The sequence below is a fragment of the Solanum verrucosum genome, unplaced genomic scaffold, assembly GCF_900185275.1.
Source record: "Solanum verrucosum unplaced genomic scaffold, falcon-dt-bn FXZP01000261.1, whole genome shotgun sequence".
Classification (NCBI taxonomy): domain Eukaryota; kingdom Viridiplantae; phylum Streptophyta; class Magnoliopsida; order Solanales; family Solanaceae; genus Solanum; species Solanum verrucosum.
Genome location: NW_026019969.1, coordinates 2,499,530 through 2,519,177, shown reverse-complemented (window position 1 = coordinate 2,519,177; position 19,648 = coordinate 2,499,530). Strand labels below are relative to the sequence as shown.

Below are 19,648 nucleotides of genomic sequence, written 5' to 3'. Positions count from 1 at the left end.
GGTTTTAGTTGATTCCAGATTCCAGAATCATGGCAAATCGTCACTTAATCATTTTCGTCCTAATAGTTACCATATGTTTTGTTATCCCATCCACCTTCTTAGTTATCTGTATAGCATTTCGCTTCCGCGTCGCAGGCATTCACCGCCAATATCCAGACAACGGCGGTGAATCAGCCGCGGAAGCAGGCGCTAGCCGTGTGGTTGGTCTTGATGAGTCTACAATTCAATCGTACAGAAAAATTGTTGTTGATAAGAACGAATCGAGTTGCCCGATATGCCTGGCGGAGTATAATGCCGGAGAAATAGCAAAGTGTATGCCGGGATGTCAACATTGCTTCCATATTGATTGTGTTGATAAGTGGTTGAAGTTGAATACTACTTGTCCTGTTTGTCGAAAGTGTCTCCTTTTCTCTAAATTGCCTAATTTGTAGCTTCATGTTTATAAAGATTTCCCTTTGTTACAAAATCATGTCCATCTATTCTCTCTATTTTATTTTTTTCTTAACAGGTAAGAGAATCAAACTCTCACCAACAAAGTAAAAGTTCATGTAACTGACCAACAGAGTTGTTAAGGTTTCTCATGTTCATATATTGTCATAATTCAACTTGTAAACAAATTTAGATTGGATCGGTGAGATTTTGAAAGTTGTTTATACTATCTCAAATTGATGATAATTTTCAAGTAGTATTGCCTTAAACATAGGAGTAATGTTAATATAAAGTTTTTTGACCAAGTCGTGAGGAGTGACACTCTTGATTCTACCATTGATTCATAGACAATAGAGGCTACCAGAATTAGTTATTGACTTTTTCTCCAATGTAGTTGTGATTCATATAAAGTATCTTTTGTTTTTTATTCCTTTCTCCACCCCTCCCCCCCCCCCCCCCCCCTCCTTTCTCTTGGTTTCGTTCAATGATTAATAATTTGATTTTTTTAGATAAAAACAACACTATCAAAAGCAAGTCTTATTGATAGATGTCGATTCTTTAGACTTCCAAGCATTCATATTAGGTTTATTTTCAACTCTAATCAAATGTTCATATTTGTTTTCAAGGTGCAATAGTGTTGTGGAATAATTAAATAAGTCTACAAGATATATTAATTACCATTGCCTTGCTCAATATGAAAAGTGGTGTTGTTTCTCAACCGTCTTGACTTAGATTTAATCAGTTCTATTTGTGGTGCAGGGAAGGGAAAGGATAGGATATAACTCAATGGTTAATTAATTAACGAAAATAGTTTAATTGCCGTTGAATATGTTTTTTAGAGGCTTTTAGCTTCTTTGTAAATGCACTAAAGCCTGTAGCGGCATTGAATCTAATGACAATTAACTAGTGCTAGAAAAGGATTTAACGTTCTTTATTAATATGCATATTTATTACCACTAAAAACTGTTTTTATTGTAGTGTCATACTGAGATTAAGTCATGCTTTTAAACAATAAATTGCCGAAAGTCTTGTCCTCTTCTACAAAATGATATGCTTGTACAGTTTTTGTTAGCTTGATACTTAATTTATAGCTAAAGAGGCAATGCATTTTAATTATGCTTTGCACTTATGTTCTTCTTTCCCCAATTTCTCAATCCATAAAAGGGCTATATGGAAGCAACTATTAGATGAAAAAAAGTACTATCTTGTTTGAAGATACAAAGCTTACAAATTCGTAATATACAAAAAATTGGACTTTTTATGAGTACAAGATTTTGTTGTTTACCAATCTATATCGTTTGTGTTAGTATTTTTAGGCCTTGACAGAGAGAGGAAAGTTAATTACATAATTTATCACATAAATGTAAAATAAAATTTGGTCCAAGTCTCTGTGTCTTGTTTTGCTTGAGAAGACTAAATATAAATATGACAATAAAAGAGATGTAAACAATGTTAAATTAATTAATCATTAGTGTCTAGTTAACTTCCTTAAAAAAATTCTCTAAACAAAAAAGTCAAAATCTCCAGAGATGAGACCTATGAGCATTATGAGTCTCTTCTTCTTTCTTTTTTCTCATCATTGTTTCCTTAGTAATACTCAAAATTTCTCTTCAAACATTTCCATTTGTGGGAATCTCACCATTCAATACCCTTTCATATTACAATCCCAAAACACTCAACAAAATCCAAACTTTTCCCTAAGGTGTACTGATCAAGGCAATACACTACTCAATATTCCATTTTCAGGAGATTATATTGTGCAAGAAATCAACTATTCCACTAAAGAACTAAAACTCCAAAATCCCTCTATTTTTCTTTCAAGAAAGCTTCTACATTTAAACCTTTTTTCTTCTCCGTTTTCGGCTTCTTCACAGAATTATACCTTCTCCTTGTTATCTCATTTTCATGGAGATGTTCGACTATCATGGGATGTTCATCTTGATAGTAACAAGACAAGCACAGAAGCCAGCAATTCCAATGCTCCAACTCCAAGAACAGGTGAATTTTGTGGATTTTTTCCAAGTCTAATCACTATTGATTGTTTATTGAATGAATTGAGTAGAAATATTGTAGCAACACTACTTGCTAATCGATGCTTATGAGCCATTTGTGTAATCGTAGGGGTATATATGATTCACTTTCATAGCAGGGATATATTAGCTCTAAATAGTAAAGTTGAGGGTATATTATACCCTTTTTCCTTGTATGAATTTACCTTGAAAATGATCAGATTTTGATGTGCCGACCTTGTGTAGCTATCACACCTACGCATTTGCGATATTACGTATACGAAATGTCAATTAGACGGAAAGTCCTGAGGTTAAAAGTCTAACGTTTGTGCTTCACTATTTTATTTTTGATTTTCTACACACACATAAATAATTTAATATAGTAGTAGTTGATATTGAATTATATTATATAGCTAATTATTGATTTTACAACGTATAAGATAAGTTGCTTGAATTGACAGGTGGGACTTCACGTAAAGAAATAATCTTGATCTTTTTCGTGGGTGTGTCCCTCATTTTACCATCCGTCCTCTGTTTAATCTGCGTTTCATGCCGAGTTTTTCTCGAACTAAACCACCGCCGCCAAGTGGCTGCTGCCACAGCCTCTATGTCGAGGTTTGCACCAATGCCGATTATTGTGATAGAAGGACTTGATGAATCCACGATTCAGTCCTATCCCGAAGTGGTTCTTGGTGAAAGCCGGCGAATTTCAGGAATAAACGTTATGATTTGTGCAATATGCTTGTGTGAATACAGTGCAGGAGAAACACTGAGATGCATACCTGAATGTGAACATTGCTTCCATGTTGAATGTGTTGATAAGTGGTTGAAGATGAATAGCAGTTGCCCTGTTTGCAGAAATTCTCTCCACTCATGAACTTCACCAGGTGCTTTATAGTATCTTCAGTGACTTTATGCACAACAGATTATACCTGTTTTGAATTATTGCCTAAATCTTAACATGATTGTGTATATGACTAAAGACGATCGATCGAAAGGGAAATGTAAGATCTCAAGATTCTTGGTTTGGTTCATTTCAAAAACCATTACTTGTTGGTTTCCGTTTAGAAAAGATGAATCAAGCAAATCATGGTGATACAACATAAAATCAGAAATATCGGAACCAAATCAACATTAGTTTATTATTCTAACAAGTGAATTACTGCTGTTTGTCCTTGTAAGTAGTTGAAATTTATTGAAAAATACATACACATATCTACACAAGTAAGGGCCTGTTTGGATTGGCTTTTGGCTTATGACTTAAAAGCCAAAGCCATAAGCTAGGATTTCTAACTTATGACTTTTGGCTTATTTTTGTTATTTTGACTTGGAAATAAGTGCTTATAAGCACTTTTTAACTTTACCCAAATACTTCAAAACTGCTTAAAAGCTATTTTGGCTTAAAAGCACCTAAAATAAGCCAATCCAAACGGGTACGAAGTCAAATAGAGAATAAGCTGACACTTTAAAAATGAGGTTACAATTACAACTAGCTACAATAGCAAAACAAACGAGCACAAAATTACTTCTTTGGAAGCATCTCCAAAGGTGTGGTTTTGAGCAAGAAAAGCCTGGCTGCACGCTCTTGGCAGAGTGCATCCTCACTTCAACCCACGCACTTGAAGTTCTAACTTTAACCTCTCCATGGCAAGGACCTAACACAACCAAATCAAAGTACATACAGTTAGGAATTATTGGTGACAAAACACTACTGCATTCACCAATGAACAGTAACAAAAGCTTAATGGTGACGAGGAAAACATAGAGACCAGACAACAATATCAACGCCAAAATCATAGTAGTATATAGTCCCAATTTAAAATAGCACATATATTAAAGTATTCATGTCAAACTTCCATACTGTTATCTGTGACGAAGAGTACAAACTTAGCAGTGGCAGATGAACCAAGCAATGCCCGAAGGCCACAGTTCCAACAAGAAGGGAAGACCAATAAACAGAAGACACACATCCTTTTCCCCCTAAAACACGGTTTACTCGCAGCAAGGACACATAGGTACCATTTGATTGTGTGGAAAGGAAACCCAAGTATCAGAAAGTTAATTATTCACACTTTTTGATGCATTTAGTAAAAATATAAGGAAAAAGGGTTAAAAATGCCCTCAACGTATTGAAAATAGGTCAAAAATGCCCTCCTTCCACCTATTGGATCAAAAATGCCCTTAAGGTTATTTTTAAGGTTAAAAATGCCCTTCTTTAACAGAATTATAACATGACATAAATAAAATTTTAAATTAAACACGTGACATTAAAGTATTGGTCCAGATGAATTTTTGACATGGAACTGACCTACCCTTTTTACCATGTTCAGGCGAAGGTTACTGGTGGCACATTGGGATGCAATGGATGTTTGCAATGGAGTTTTTGGTGGAAGTGAGCACTGCAGGTTCCTCAATAATAGGAAACAGGAAGATGGAAGTCCAATCCAGTCATCGATCGGATTCTTTGAGTTGGGTCAAAAATTTACGTGGACCAATTCTTTAATGTCATGTGTTTAATTTAAAAATTCATTTATGCCATGTCAAAATTCTATTAAAGAAGGGCATTTTTAACCTTAAAAATAACCTTAAGGGCATTTTTGATCCAATAGGTGGAAGGAGGGCATTTTTGACCCATTTTCAATACGTTGAGGGCATTTTTAACCTTTTTCCCTATAAAGTTGATGGAAATGCACTTAAAAACTTCACCCAGAAAAAATTTCCACCAAAGTACTGCAAATGTAAGGGGAAAAAAGGGTCTTGTTCCACTTCTCATTTAAACTCCAATTTCTTTCAAACAATACTAGAAAATGACTTCCCTGCTTTCTATTTTTTTTTTATTTTACTGCAATTCTCTCAAGAATCATTTTCCAGCAACTTTGTTAACATCCCATTGAAGCCATAAAGGAGTTTTTACTAGTCACTGAAGTAATATCACTGAAGGCAACACTAAAAACACAAATTAGAAAAGCAGCAGTGCCATCAGCTATGCAAAGTAACAGAAGAAAATAACAAATTAAACTCGGACACTAGCTAAAAGATGATTTAAAACAAAGTATGGGCCATGACAGATGAGGTGTTTATTAACCCTCTCAAGGATTTCAATGTCAACAGTTTAAGTTTATCTGGAGTGCAGCCAGCAGGATATAGAAGTGTTGGGACTCTCTTACTTAGCCACTAGGGCCACACCCCCCAAAAAAAATTATTTATAAACTGATATTGACCTCACAGAAAAGGCCATGTAAACAAGTAACAATCACCGAATTGCACGGTCATTGGCAACTTTTGAGCTATCCAAAACAGAAAGGGGCACGCGCAGGGGGTGGGGCGGGGTTGGGGATTATAACAAGTTGTAGAATTAGCCAAACAGAAAAGTTGAGCACTGTAATTTTCAATTTGATTTACAACCAGTTGAGAACAAATTGTTAAGAGAAAGCAGAGAAAGGCTTTAATGATATGTATTGAACAACACACATATACTAAGCAATGGAAATCAACAATACTATATCAGAGATTATGCATACCTCCAGTTCCGCAGCTGAACTAAATTCTTGGAAATCAAAGGTTTTTCCAAGTCTGAATCCTTTGAGACTGCATCTTCCTGAGGAACTGGTATAGGTCTTAAATTATTACTGGGTTCTGCAACATTGCTTTCTTTCACACCGGAGCTCGCTTCCACAACAATTGGCTCAGAAGTACCAGAAGCTTCTTTTTCTGGTTGAATACTTTCAATTGCAGATGCAATATCAGTGCCAACACTAGAGGCAACAACACTCTGCCCAATATTTTCTGGACTGTCTGGAGTGAGTGAGGACAGACTTTCACCTTCATGGTGAACTGCATTTACATTGACATCTTTACCAGTCCACACTCTACTTCCTCCGCAACGATCTACCACCTTTCTGGCCAATACTAGTCCCTTCAAGACCTGATGATAGAAAAGATCGAGAATCTGGCCTCCACTTTAGCTCTTTGAGAACAGAAAATAAAGTTGCTAGTTCTGGTGTTATTTCACTATCCTTTATATTGTTACATGAGACTACCTTAAGCCTTTCAAGCTCTTTCCATGACTGAACTACCGAATCTAATCCTTCCGTCGTGAGCAACGAGCATCCTTCCAAAGAGAGATTTCTCAAGCTCCTAGAAAAGAAAAAAGTTCCCATTAATCTTGGAAGTGTCAGCACAATTATTATGTTTTCTACTTATAGAGTTCATGGACGAGCTAGATGCAATCTTCTGTTGAAAAAAGAAATGCACTGCATCAAATTAGCCATAAAAGACGAATTTGACTGCAGTTGGTTTTTTTATAGCAGCCAAATTATTAATATTAGATATTATAGAAAGAAATTTTAGGTGTCAAACTGACTTTGGAACACTTTGTGCATTTAATGATGATAATTTATCTACCTCTCAGACCCCACCGAGGGTCTACCAGAAGCAGCCTCTCTACCTTCTCAAGGTAGGGCTAAGGTATGAGTACACTCTACCCTCCCTGATCCCATTTATGATATTACGTTGGGTTTGTTGTTGTTGTAATTTATCTCATCGCAACATTGTTAGTTACCTCCTTTTTCTCTGAGAGATTACTAACACAGAATTTTAATAAGCAAAGGACTATGGAAGTCTCTTCTGAAGCTTGGGTACAAATCCTTTTAAAAATATGCGCCTATCTTCTATGTTTGCAAACAGATAAATTCTCGCCAAAAAAGTTGGTCATTCAATTGTTAAAGATGAAAATTTCCTTATCCATTCAGCAAGTTTTCCATTTCTACATGCATTCATTAACAATATCATACATCAATTTCAAATTTATCAGATGACCCATCTGTTAAAGTTAGAAATGCATATACAATACATAAATAGAATAAATATGTGTTCGTACCGACAAACACTTGCAGCAGCAAATATAGTGTTGTCTAATCCCCAACAGTCCCCAAAGACGAGCTCTCGGACGGTCCCACAAACCAGAAACAATGCTCTCACACCTTGCTTATCCCGTAATTGACACTGATGTAAATGTAGCTCCTCGAGAGTAGAACAAGAACCCAAGTGCTCATCAGGGCCAGGACTTGAATCTAGAACCTTACAACACTGAAGCTTCAAAGTTTTCAAGTTGCTGCAAAATGACAAAGCAGACAACCACCCACCATCCATCCTATGATCACAAAGTATCAATTCCTCAAGCATCTGACAGCACTGCCCAATTGCTTTGATCCCATCATAACTTCCCTCACATCCGACCAGCTCAAGCTTCAGTAAACGCGGACACCCTTGAGCTAAAATGGTCAACCCTATATCTGAAACCATGGAATTATATAGTCCATCAATACAACCAACCAATTTCAGTATCTGCAAATTCCTACAGCCAAATAACCCCTTCAATGCAAAGTCATCAGAGAAATGCAATTCCAACTCCTGTAAAGTTTCACACTTTTCACCCAAATAACCCAGCCCCTCTACACTCGCATTCATCAATAGTATTCTTCTTAAATTAGCACAACCCTCAATTAAAACCTTAACCCCTCCATCAACCACCTCTTGTGCCAAAAAGCCCTCTTTCCCAACAAACCCTCCATGAATAGAGTTCGAATCCAAATGCACCGAAACGAGCCTATGACTCATCACAATTCCCGAATTCCTCCGGGATTTCACACATGCTCGAACTAGGTCAATGTCAATTAAACCCGGAAATCTATAACTAAGCCTCCCAGATTCTAAAAATTCCCAATCTAACAGCTTAATAGACCTAACCAACTTCCCACTAAGCTTACACCAACGCTTACAAACTAATGAATTAGAAGTATGTTGCTGTTCCGGAAGCTTCGAAAGCACACTTAACAGCAACTTATCAGAAAGTACGGCGGTATAATCTGGTCCAGAACTAAAACGGGTCGGCTCCGGGTCATCTAGGGTTAGGGATTGAATATCAGATTCGGGCTCAGACGGTGGAGTAGTGGAATTAGAAACCGATTGAGCTCGCATTTGAAGCACCAATTGCTTCAACGCCTGAGTATCCTTGTTATTCCATATATCCGACAAGCTCGACCGCCGTTTCTTCGCCGCCGCCGCCGACATAACCTTAGGGTTAGGGTTTTCTTCAGGTGACGTAGGCATTTCTCGCACAGTCAATGTTGGGAGTCGGGTCCGGGTTAAAGTTACAAAGACGGGAATCTTTACCTCGATTTCCGCACCACCTCTCCAACATCGCCAAGCTGTTGCTCACTTTCTCTCTCTCTACAACTTCACCATTTTTAGGGTTGTTGAACTCACGAATCTATATATACAGGAAGCTGTATGTATAGTTCCGCATAAAAATTCTTAAGAAGTTGAAGAAAGGAATACAGTTCTCAACAGATGAGATTTGTGGGGCGCACAATCTTTCTTTTTTGTGTGTATAATTTTTTTGTTTTTTTGCACCGAGGTGGTTTAACCAATGAGATAGTGCCACGTATAGAGATAGCTGGGCATAGGAGACCGTGGCTTTGTTTAATTCGCTGTGGCGGAGGGAGCACAAGTTGTTGTTCTCTATGTTCAACATATGGACATTGATTGCTTTTATAGAAAATGTAAATAATAGGAAAATTATTTTGGAATCTTTTGCTGAGGGACCCCTTTGGTTTCCTATTATTAGCAAAGTTCTTCCGCTAAAGAAGGAAAAAAGTACATTGAGGCCCATGAACTAAAAAGTGTAATGATCATGCTAATCATATGGATAATCAAGTTAATCAATCAAAAGATATTAATTATGCAGTTTTGCACCTAATCAAAGTTTGCATTTAAACATTCTAATTTTCTTCCAAGAAAGCTTTTACATATAAACCTTTTTTCGGCTTCCTCGCAGAATTACACCTTCTCCTTGTTATCTCATTTTCATGGAGATGTTCGACTATGATGGAATGTTCATCTTGATGGTAACTGGACAAGCAGAGAAACCAACAATCCCAATGTTCCAACTCCAACAACAGGTGAATTAGTTCCCTCCATGCCAAATCCAAATTAGTTGAAACATTTTCTCTATTTTATGCTTTCCATTCGACGTGTAAATATTGTTGTAGCATGATTGTAAATAAAACTAGATTTCATGTTTCTAGTTTAATTTTTACTTCTACACGAATTGGTACACTGAGAGGAAAAAGCTCTAAAATGAAAAAAACATGATTGTGGGTATAACTTAAGGCATTCAAAAGGAAACTGTAAGTTCCCAAGATTCTTGATTTGGTTCATTTCAAACACCATTACTAGGTGGATTCCGTTTAAAAAAGATTAACCAAGCAAGTCGTCGTGATACAACAACGAATTCAGAAATATTGGAACCAAATCAACATCAGTCACCTTTTATCACTCTAAAAAGTGAGTTACTGCTGCTCGTCCTTGGAAGTTGTTGAAATCTATAGAAAAATACATACGTATATCTACATAGTAAGTCAAATAGAGAATAAGCTGACACTCAAAACATGAGGTTACAATTACAACCAGCTACAATAGCAAAACAAACAAGCACAAAATTACTTCTTAGCAAGCAACTTCTTTGGAAGCATCTCCAGAGGTGTGGTTTTGAGTAAGAAAAGCCTGGCTGCACGTTCCTGCAGGGTGCCTCCACACTTCAACCCACGCACTTGAAGTTCTGATTTTAACCTCTCCATGCCGAGGACCTAACACAACCAAATCAAAGTACATTTAGTTAGGAATTATTGGTGACAAACACTACTGCATTCACCAATGAACAGTAACACAAGCTTACTGGTGACGAAAACATTGAGACCACACAACAATCAATGCAAAAATCATAGTATATAGTCCCAATTAAAATAGCATATATATAGAAAAAACATTCATGTCAAACTTCCATACTGTTATCTGAGACAAAGAGTAGACTTAGAGTGGTGGCAGATGAACCAAGCAATGCCCTAAGGCCCAGAGCTCCAACAAGAAAGGAAGACTAATAAACAGAAGACCCACAACCTTATTCCCCCTAAAACACGAACTTACTCGCAGCAAGGACACGTAGCCCGTAGGTACCATTTGATTGTGTGGAAAAGGAAAACCAAGTACCAGAAAGTAAATTATTCACACTTTTTGATGCATTGAGTAAAACATAAAGGGTTTGGAAATGCGCTTAAAAACTTCACCCAGGAAAGATTTCCTCCATAGTGCTGCAAATGTAAGGAAAAGAAATGGTCTTGTTCTCATTTAAATTCCAATTATTTTTTTTGAGATTGTTTAAACTCCAATTTTTTTCAAACAAAGAATACTAGAGAATGACTTCCCTGCCTTTTTTTTATTTTTATTTTACTGCAATTTTCTTCAGAATCATTTTCCAGCAACTTTGTTAACATCCCATTGAAGCCATAAAGGAGTTTTATACTAGTCATTGAAGCGATATCACTGAATCGACATTAAAAACACAAATTAGAAAAGCAGCAGTGCCATCAGCTATGCAAAGTAACAGAAGGAAAATAACAAATTAAACTCAGACATTAGCTAAAAGATGATTAAAAAAAGTATGGACCATGACAGACGAGGTGTTTATTAACCCTCTCAAGGATTTCACTGTAAACAGGTTAAGCTTACCTGCAGTGCAGCCTGCAGGATATAGAAGCGTTGGGACTCTCCTACTTAGCCACCACTAGGCCACACCCCCCAAAAGAATTATTTATTAACTGCTATTGATCCCACAGGGAAGGCCATGTAAACAAGTAACAATCATTGGCAACTTTTGAGCTATCCACAACTGAAAGGGACACACGCAGGGGGTGGGGTGGGGGGTTATAGAAAGTTGTAGAATTAGCCAAAGAGAAAAGTTGAAGCATTGTAATCTTAAATTTGATTAACAACCAGTTGAGAACAAATTGTTACAGCAAGCAGAGGAAGGCTTTAATGATACGTATTGAACAACACACATGTGCTAAGCAATGGAAATCAACTATACTATATCAGATATAATGCATACCTCCAGTTCCGGCACTGAACTAAATTGCTCAAAATTCAAAGGTTTTTCTAAGTCTGAATCCTTTGAGACTGCATCTTCCTGAGGTTCTGATATAGGGCTTAGATTATTACTGGGTTCTACAGCATTGTTTTCTTTCACACCGGAGCTCACCTCCACAACAATTGGCTCAGAAGTACCAGAAGCTTCTTTTTCTGTTTGAATACTTTCAATCACAGATGCAATATCAGTGCCAACACTAGAGGCAACAACACTCTGCCCAGTATTTTCTGGACTGTCTGGAGTGAGTGAGGACAGACTTTCACCTTCATGGTGAACTGCATTTACATTGACATCTTTACCAGATTCAAGATTCTTCAGAAGAAGAGTATCCTTTTCTTCCTCAGAGCCACTCTCAGACGCACCACCATCAACTTTTCTGCCAGTCACAGAATCCAAACTTCCCTCTGCTTCTCCATTGGAGTCTGAATTGCCCCCATTATCTATGACAATGGATTTATCTTTCTCTTCCTCTTCTTCGTCACTGTCATCATCATCATCTAGATCCTCGCTATCACTATCACCCATTATCCTCTTACCCTTCCTACCAAAAATCACAAACTCTAAGTTATAATTCCTTTTTTATAAGATAATAAGTTCATCGAACAAATGAGAAAATTCAACATATAGATTATGTACAAAAATTATGCAAACAGTGGAGAATCATCAAAGAAAAACATAATTTCTACTACTTGCATTCAATCATCTAATCATTCAAAAGTTTACAAGGTTTTCTATCAGGCAGGTAACATCTACAGTTATGAGTGTTTAATATAATTTACAAGGCTTAGGTAGATTTGAACCTGAGAGACACATCATGGCTCTCCTACCATTTCGTTGACCATTAGGTCTCCCCCTTTGGATTGTTTAATATATATAATAAAAACAGAACAGTGACTACTCCACCACTTTATTTTTAGAGCAAATTGATTATGCAAATAATAGGTCGAGGGAAATTAGAGATATAAAATTCACAAACCCATTCTAACTAAAGATTCTTATGATCCAACTACAGGAGAACCAACATCCTTTAACCAAATAAGTAAATAAATAATTATATAATTATAATTATAATTTAATTATAAAAAGAGAGAATCAGGAAAACCAGGAAGGGAGATCTTCCCCTCCTTTCTGTCCGACTACTTGGTCTTAAGAATGCTGATAATGGATCATTTCCCTTCTCCGTCCCTGATTGCCCAACATCCGAGCGGAGTGTTCCACTTGCTAACCAAGGTTCTATGGTTGCCGAATGTATCTTTTGAGGCAATACAACTTTGTAAAAAAGAGAGGAACCTACTATACAAGAGAATTGCCTATCAAAACTACTTGATTTTGGAAAATACAAAGCATGGAGTCCATGCACTCACATTAAACTGAAATCTATTTCACTCACTACAAAGAACAGAGATGACATTCAATTGTTCAACCCAAGATATGGCTTCCAAAAAGAAACTCAATTCAACATAAAACAACAGCAAACCTAAACCACAAACTAGTCGGGTCACCCACAAATCCTCAACGATCATTCCTCATTCCAATACTAATCCTCAATAGCCATTCCTCATTCCAATACTAAAAATTGAGGCTTTTCAAAACAAATTAGTTGTTCTTAAACAAAAAGGGGCAAAAGGAATGCAAGAAATAAAAAGGTGACAGTGCTTACCATATCTTGAGCTTTTTGGATTCTGATTCATTGAGCTCAACCCCCTTCCTTTTAGATGACACGAATCCCTTAAGGGACTCCCTAACTGACCTATCCACTTCCTCCATACACTTAGCAGAATCCTCCCTATACTTCTGCACATACTTATCCGTGTTACTTCCAGTAGCACCCTTTTTACCTTTCTTCGCAGCTTCCTTTGCATTCTTCTTAAGAAACTCATCCGCCATCTTCTCCAATTTCCTCTCTTCTGCATCTGCTCTCCACTCTTCCAGCTTCTTTTCCGCATTCACATGCCTCAACCTTCTACCACTCATATCCCTACACGCGTCAAAATTATTCGTCTTCTTCTGCCCTGCCTTGGTTGCCGCTCCTCTCAGCAATGAACCGAAGCCTCCTTTACCACCTCTTAGCCGAAGCAACAAATTCACCACAACCGGAAAATTGCCCTTCTGCGGAGACAAATTTGTGAGATTTTCCGGCGACCCGATATTTTGGGTTTCGGGCAACCCGTTTGCGAGATTTAGGGTTTGGTGGTCATGAAGAGGGTAGAATGAATTGGAAGGGAGTAGAAGCTGATGGTGAAAAGGAATTGAAGTTAGGCTCTGTATTTTGTGCTTTAGGGTTAGGGTGGAGATGGATGGGGTAGTGAAATATAGGGCTTTGTGCTTTCCGTCGAGGAATTTGACGAGAACTTGATGAATCGCTAATCCTTCCGTCATCTCCATTGCCGGTCGATTGATTTTTGGGAGTTTGCCTGTTGATTGATTTTAGTAGTTTCGCGCTTATTCGCCGGCGAATGAGATTTGGGGGAAAGAGAAAACTTGTTATGGTCCTTTTTTGAACTATATGTAAAGAGAGCTCGAATTCTTACAGATTTAGGAAAAGAAAAAAAAAAAGGATTACCTTAAACCCGGTCCGTTCTTGTTCCCTAAACCGGGCCGGTTCTTGTATAGGGAGGTTAGTTAAGTGTGAATATTATTTGTTTGGCAGCCAATGATAAGTGTGAATATTATTTGTTTGGCAGCCAATGATAAGTGTGAATATTATTGGTTTATCTTGATTATTTTCTACATAAGTTTGTAGATTTTTTTGAAAAATAAACATAAATCATACTCCTTCTCTGTTCGGATTTACTTATCAAATTTTCACTTGACATACATAATAAGAAAATAATAATTGATATATTAAATTTATTATTTTACTCTTATTAATTGATAGAGTCTTAAACATATGTATTTGTTGCATTTTTCAAAGATATTAACTCAATATTAATAATTGAGGGTATAATAGAATAAAGAAAATTGTTCTTTCTTGATTCATAAAAAATGACAAATAACAACAAAAATCAAATTTTAAAATATTTGACAAATGAATTTGAGGGAGTATGACAACAAATGAAAATTTTTACTAGTTAACAATTATGCGTTATCGTAGGTATTACTGGTAGTTTAGTACCATTCACGTAAAAAAATTGATCTGAATAAATCAATGATGATGATATTCAAAACTTAAATCTTGCCTTTCTTGAGCATCAACATCATCGGGTTGCGATGATGGATGAAAGTAGTGTTCTTATAAAACCCACCATTAATTGTTGTTGATGCTGCTTCTTCTTCCTTTTAATTTCGCTATTAATGGTTGTTGTTGCTGCTTTTCTTCCTTTCAATTTTGCCATTAATGGTTGTTGCTTCGTCTTCTTTTTTAAAAATAAAATAAAATTTGCCGTATTGAAAACCTGAATAGTTTCGAGGGAATTATATACAATAACTTGAAAACATCTACAAGATTTCATATCTAAATTTTAGGCCTGTTTAGAGGTGATTTTTTGAGTTGATCGAGATTGAATTCGTTAATGTATATTTCATGTATAATTAATATATATTCAGCTTTTTGAGTGTATCATAATGTATCGTCAATGTATAGTTCATGTATAAATAAGCTATATTGTAAATAGTCCGTATATATTTTTTATAACTTTGACAAATTAAGTATATTGTATAATAATATATACTTTTCATGACTTTTGGCTAGTTATTATATAAATAAGAAATAACTATATTTACTAGTATACATTAATTACTTTATTGTATATATTTGAAACTAGCCCAAAATAAATATAAAATCATAACTTTACTTCTCTCATTGAATTATCGATTATAACCCATTAATGAAAGTAACCAAATTGAGATCCAAACCAGTAATCCAATAATGATATAAAGTACTATTTGATCCTTATAAAATCGACAAATCAATAATAGAACTATTAACCCAATAATAAATTATTGGACTTCGTTGAAGACTTATTTAAAATTGATAAATATTGTAATCTCTCGGCAGAGAGAAGTTCATTCCCTTTTGTACATGTGTTAGCATTGTCCAACTTAGATGATTTGAGTTCCTCTCGAAGTAAATCATCTTTTTCATATTACGAAACAAATTCAAGATTTAAAGTGATATATAAGTTTTGTAGTATTTACTAAAAATTTTTACCCCTTTCTTGATAATACGTAACAACATTATATAAGATTTCCTTAGAAGGGCTTATGATTTTTAACTTATTTTTGCTTTTAAAAATAAGTGTCTAAAAATAATTTTTTACTATTTTTCTCAAACTCTACAAAAATATTTAAAAATTAGCTTAACTTTAAAATATTTAAAATAAGACAGGCTCATAATAATCTGATGTCTTTGTTTATAGTTCTCCTTTTTGTAACCCTCCAGAAATTAAAATTGTCTTAATAGTACAAAGGCAGCAAATTAGAAGTATGTTGTGACAGAACCAGGTTCCCCATTTCTTTTATACAAGAAATACAAAAAAATATTTCCTTTGTTTCAGTTTAAGTATTTTATTTATTTTTTAAAATTGGTCTCAAAAATAGTACTCCCTCCGTTTTTTTTTTTTATATATGTCACCTTTTTAATTTGTATTTACATTAAGAAATTAAGTAACTTTTACCTTTCTATCCTTATTTAATGTTTTCTTAAGTCAACTTTATAATGAATGATAAATATGTTAAATTTCAAAAATTAAAATGCATTTGGATGACTATTTAAATTTTTGATTTCATTTTTGGAGCCAATTTTTTTCACCAGTTGATCCAAAAAATTTAAAAATTAAATTTTTCCCACCTCAATTTTCCTATATATTTTGTGTAAAAATGTTTTAATTTATTTGTTGATATTTCTTTTTTCAAAATCAGATTTTTTAGAATAGTGAATGGAAGAAGAAGTTAATGTATGATGCACTCCAATGAATATTAATTACTTACAGATTTCTTAGGTTGGTCAAAGTCTATATTTTCAAGATTAATTAAATACTCCATCAAAGGTATAATGGGAAGAAAGGGAACGGAGGGAGTATCTCTTTCTATATTTAGTAAGTTTTCCAATTCCAGCATCATACATGACAAATTTATAAGATTAAAAAGACTATATACATCTTTAATTTAAGACTACAAAATTCAAAATCTCCTTTAATTTTTTAAATTCTATGTCAAATCAAAAGGCAACATATTTTTAGCCTAATATATAATTGAATTGAATGCAGTCCCAACAAAAAAGGTCAAAAACTGAATCACAGTTTTCAAATGTGTAGTAATATCAGCATTTCAAAATACATGAATACTAACTGCCCATGAAATTCAGGCAACAAACCCTTAAAGCTCTCCTCACATAACAATATAAATACTAGTCTTTAGTTCTCCTTTTCACAATCACCAAATCCAAAAAAAAAAAAAACAATGGCGAAGCTGATCTATAATATGATCATTCTGTTATTTGTTTTAGCAACACCAGCAATGGGCAAGCCTTCTTGTGAAACAGTTTCGAAAAGGCTAGCACCTTGTCTTTCGTACATTCAAGGGAGATATCATTCGATCAAGCCATCAGGCAGATGCTGCAGAGGACTGATAGATATAAGTAACATGATGAAAAATCGCGGGGATTATTCTACAGTTTGCAAGTGTATAAAGAAGGTACTTTTACACACGAATTATGATCCCAAACGTTTCCAAACTGGCTCACAACAATGTAACACAGGGTATACTCTGCCTCCTGTTGGCCATACCACTACTTGTTAGTGCACTTCAAGGGCCTCATCTATATGTGTAAGTGATGACATTTGAAAAAATGTGAATCTTTAATAAAAAGTTACTTCTATGACAACCACAAATCCTAGTGGGATATTGTGTTTATTTTCATCCCTTATTTATCAAAAACTGTAACTTGTGTAGCAAAACTGAAGCTTTTCACAAAATGTGAATAATATATGCCTGAAAATGGTAACGCCAATTCTAGAACTCGTCCAATAAGTCACAAATTTATCAACTCAGACTACTTGTAGTCTCGTATCGTACAAGTAATTAATCTGGGTGAATTTGTAGAGTAACTCGGAATTCCTTATACATGAATGAATTGACACCATTTTAAAAGAGGGATGGAAAGATCCGAGCCCCAGATAGTTGTTGAGTCCGGAGCTAAAATGACAAAAAAAAAATAGCCAAAAATTTAAAAAATTAACAAAATTGAGTTGAGAACCAAAATGATAACATTTAGATGGTGTAACAATTAGGGGAAAAAAGGAGCAACGATGCGCCGCAGCCTTACAAGGCGCACGGCTGCTCTTTCCTTTCTTTCTTTTTATTAGTTTATGTTTTAATTTTTTGTTTTTTAGTTAGTTTTCTTTTTAAAAAAAAAAATTTCTTTTAATTTTTTCTTATTTTGAAGATGTTCCTTTTTATTTTGCATGTGATTTTTATATTTTTTAGCAAATTATTTATTTCGATTTTTTAGGTAAGATTTTATTAATTCAAGTTTGAAAAATATCAAAATCTTGCTATTTATTTTAAAATCTTACTATAAAATATATATTTTTTTCTTTTAATTTTTGTTTTTTTATTTTGAATAATTTGCTAAAAGAATAAAAAAATCACATGCAAAATAAATAGGAACAACTTCAAATCATGATTTTTATATTTTATTTTAGCAAATTATTCAAAACAAAAAACAAAAATTAAAAGGAAAAACAAAAAGCAGGTGTCTCTGCTGCCTGCAGTTGTAAAAAAATAAATAATATCTTCGTCTCATATTAGTTGTCATGTTTCGCTTTTCAAAAGTCAATTTGACTAATTTTTGAAACCAAATTGAATTAGTTGAATTTAATATTTTACAATAAAATAAAGATATTCAAAAACTATATGGAGATTGGAAAGTACTACAAATTACAATTTTTCTCATGTCAATTTGATGAAAGTTATATATTTTAAAATGTTGATTAAAATTTACATAACTCTTGAAAAATGAAAATAACCGCTAATATGGGACGGCGAGAATAGTTATTACTATCTCAGTATTCGTTTATTACTAAACGAATTCCTCTTATTCACAAGATTTTTTTCAGTAGACATTAGGCTGCAACAAAACTACCAAACTTTCCAAGTAAATTTCCTTCTCCTTTTTATTAATCACCTTAGAATAACACACGTAATTTTCTCTTTATATGGAATATAGTTAAGTTTTTTCAGATACAAATTGAAAGTTATTCCACGGCAAGTCTGCAATTTAGTATTAGTAATTAATTTTTTGGAATCAAGCTCAAGGAATTGTTCTTTAAGTCTGAAATATGGTTAAAACTTCATGTGTTCAGAACTTATATTGAATGCGGTTAATATAAATATATTTCGATTTTATTTTTTGATAATAGTCAATTAAAAGGAGATATATTTTTTTCAATTTTTTGTTATAAATGAAATTAAATTGCCGGAGCCAACATGGGTTTTGGTGCACTGGTGGGAGTGTTTCACCCTTAACCAAAGGTCTCGAGTTCGAGTCCTGAGTTTGGAAAAATCCTATTGGGAACGCCGCCCCAGAATGGGCCCTGCCGTGTGCAATCCGAATTTAGTCGGGGATCCAATGTGGGCCCCGGACACTGGATGGAAAACATAAAACAAATTAAATTGCCGGATGAGATTTAATAAAACAATTCCAAATGATGGATATTGGTTCATACATTTGAAAAATTGGGATGATTATCGAGCCAAAGACTTGGGATTTTTATTCTTAAAGCATCTATTGAAAAATATATTCATAATTATAATTACTTAATTAGAATTATATAGTACTCCTATAAATTATAATATTTGATTTTTGAATAAGGGCAATTCAGTCGAGCTGTAACTTTTTATATTATTAATAAATATGTTTTAAAAAAAAAATTAAAAAAGAAGATCAAAATAACGGTAACAAACCTGAGCAAAGGAGATCTCAAAAATCAAAACAAGGGAAGCAAATAGGCCACGTAATATTATCACATTTGGTTAATAATCACTATATGAACAGCTAGCCAGGGTAATTTTGTTTTAATTTCTTCTAATCTCATATCGTGTGAAGAGGAAGTATCGTTCCAAATTCCAATTGATAATCAACAATTCATGAAAATTGCATGCTATAACAGATAACTAATTAGGGGCTGAAAAATAGGGAATTATATGTCACTCATTTTCACAAGAATTGGACACACGTACCAAAAAATAAAATAAAATACAAATATTAGCTATGGCTCGTTTT

At 34.5% G+C, this 19,648-nt stretch overlaps 5 protein-coding genes across 5 annotated transcripts; 3 read left to right on the top strand and 2 right to left on the bottom strand.

Annotated features, from left to right (window-relative positions):
* Positions 1–29: 29 nt before the first annotated feature.
* On the top strand, positions 30–431 carry LOC125816493 (RING-H2 finger protein ATL20-like). Its single transcript, XM_049496106.1, has one exon. The coding sequence runs from the start codon at positions 30–32 to the stop codon at positions 429–431; it is 402 nt and encodes a 133-aa protein (XP_049352063.1).
* A 1,477-nt stretch (positions 432–1,908) lies between these two features.
* On the top strand, positions 1,909–3,323 carry LOC125815953 (putative RING-H2 finger protein ATL21A). The gene is made up of 2 exons (XM_049495533.1): positions 1,909–2,427; positions 2,900–3,323. The coding sequence occupies exons 1-2, from the start codon at positions 1,959–1,961 to the stop codon at positions 3,313–3,315; spliced, it is 885 nt and encodes a 294-aa protein (XP_049351490.1). The 5' UTR covers positions 1,909–1,958; the 3' UTR covers positions 3,316–3,323.
* Positions 3,324–5,235: 1,912 nt separating this feature from the next.
* On the bottom strand, positions 5,236–8,786 carry LOC125815733 (F-box protein At5g51380-like). Its single transcript, XM_049495279.1, has 3 exons — positions 7,318–8,786; positions 5,960–6,575; positions 5,236–5,372 (listed from the first exon to the last, which is right to left on the bottom strand). Exons 1-2 carry the CDS (start codon positions 8,547–8,549, stop codon positions 6,308–6,310), a joined length of 1,500 nt encoding a protein of 499 aa, XP_049351236.1. The 5' UTR covers positions 8,550–8,786; the 3' UTR covers positions 5,236–5,372; positions 5,960–6,307.
* Positions 8,787–9,742: 956 nt separating this feature from the next.
* Positions 9,743–13,903, bottom strand: LOC125815546 (uncharacterized). The gene is made up of 3 exons (XM_049495039.1): positions 13,085–13,903; positions 11,386–11,965; positions 9,743–10,087 (listed from the first exon to the last, which is right to left on the bottom strand). The coding sequence occupies exons 1-3, from the start codon at positions 13,807–13,809 to the stop codon at positions 9,941–9,943; spliced, it is 1,452 nt and encodes a 483-aa protein (XP_049350996.1). The 5' UTR covers positions 13,810–13,903; the 3' UTR covers positions 9,743–9,940.
* A 2,921-nt stretch (positions 13,904–16,824) lies between these two features.
* LOC125816492 (non-specific lipid-transfer protein-like) lies at positions 16,825–17,163 on the top strand. The gene has a single exon (XM_049496105.1). The coding sequence runs from the start codon at positions 16,825–16,827 to the stop codon at positions 17,161–17,163; it is 339 nt and encodes a 112-aa protein (XP_049352062.1).
* The last annotated feature ends 2,485 nt before the right edge of the window (positions 17,164–19,648 follow it).